The sequence below is a fragment of the Pyxicephalus adspersus genome, chromosome 1 (genome assembly GCF_032062135.1).
Source record: "Pyxicephalus adspersus chromosome 1, UCB_Pads_2.0, whole genome shotgun sequence".
Taxonomy (NCBI): domain Eukaryota; kingdom Metazoa; phylum Chordata; class Amphibia; order Anura; family Pyxicephalidae; genus Pyxicephalus; species Pyxicephalus adspersus.
Window position 1 is genome coordinate 5,496,660 of NC_092858.1, and position 1,531 is coordinate 5,498,190.

General features: G+C 44.7%; 1 protein-coding gene across 1 annotated transcript in view; it reads left to right on the forward strand.

Annotated features, from left to right (window-relative positions):
• The window catches only part of USP35 (ubiquitin specific peptidase 35), a 19,483-nt gene that overhangs the window by 7,215 nt on the left and 10,737 nt on the right, over nucleotides 1–1,531 (forward strand). Inside the window, exon 5 of the mRNA XM_072401414.1 lies at nucleotides 584–742. Coding sequence (XP_072257515.1) covers nucleotides 584–742 — 159 coding nt within the window. The remainder of the gene's footprint in view (nucleotides 1–583; nucleotides 743–1,531) is intronic.

Consider the following 1,531-nt stretch of genomic DNA (forward strand, 5'->3'; position numbering starts at 1 on the left):
AAATGGCTCTTTTGATAGTAAAGGTTGCTGACCCCTGGCCTACGCGGTCGAGAATGAATGGGAGCGCAAAGCCCGGGAGGCTCTTGGGCGCTCCTTCTGAGCATCTCAGGCATTTGCAGAAGGAGCCTTTTGGCTGAAACAAAAAAATTTGAAGTTCACACCCAAGCGCAATTTTTTTTTTCATCCTACGTCACTCGAATTGGCTCCTGGGTCAGGTGACGTAGGATGAAGAACCCGGAAAAGAAGACGAAGGTGGCGGCGGAACAGATGTTGGGATGACGCAGGACCAGATGCCGGACACCTCTGGAGTGATCGGACTGCCCTGCAAAATTAAAGGTGTGTTTTTTTTCTTTCGTTTATGAGTATAGTTCCTCTTTAACACAAATAGAAAGGCTCCCTCTCTGCAGCATGCTAGCAGAGGACAGGCTTTTCTATTCAAGACGTGGCTGCTTTTCCTAAATGTGGTAATGTTGAGTATGATTTGGGTGACCCCATTGAGTATCATCACCTTTATTTTCCTGTATTATAGTTGCAGGATTTATAGTCTTTGTTATGACTTCAATGTCTCTGTTTACCCCGGCAGATCATTCCTCACCTCCCCCAGGTGGTTTCCAGCCTCTCCAGTGAGAACACAAATTCCGCGGCCAGTTGTTTGGAGCAGCTGGCAGAGCTCATTCACTGCATGGTCTTCCGATTCTCTGGATATCCGGATTTATATGAGCCGGTCATGGAAGCAATAAAGGTTTTTCATTTTAGTTATTAGTTGGTTTTATCAATGTGTTTGATGAATTGTCTGAAAGTCTGCGTTGGTAATATTCATCAATGAGACGTGTTTTTTCTTTGCCCAATCATGAGGCTCAGTGATATTGTCTCTCTGTTATGTACATTTAGGGCCACATTCTCTGTAAATTGTTTAGTAATTCAGTTGCCTGGAAGTTCTGGGAAGAGCAGGGAACCAGAAACTGCACTGTGATGTACGGAAAGCTTAAGCTGGGAATTCCTAACCCTGATTTATATACGTTGAGAATTTCTGCTCCCTACTCAGGTATCTGCAGTGCCAAAATTGCTACCCTCTACCCTGGTACCTGCATCAGAATTACAGCCCTACTCGGGTATTTGTGTTAGAATTTATTTCTCATACCATGATATCTGCTCTGCCAGACTTCCTAAACCCCTTCCCTGGTACCAGGAAAAGTTATTAGGAAAAGTTAGGAAAAATTATTAAATGTGGCCCCAGTAACTTATAACCTGTAGTATGTCTGCAGTCTCTGACCCTTTCCTGTACAATGTCTGTAGTCCCTGACCATCTCCTGTACTATGTTTGCAGTCTCTGACTGTCTCCTGTACTATGTCTGTAATCTCTGACCGTCTCCTGTACTATGTCTGCAGTCTCTGACCATCTCCTGTACAATGTCTGCAGTCTCTGACCGTCTCCTGTACTATGTCTGCAGTCTCTGACCATCTCCTGTACAATGTCTGCAGTCTCTGACCATCTCCTGTACTATGTCTGCAGTCTCTGACCATCTCCTGT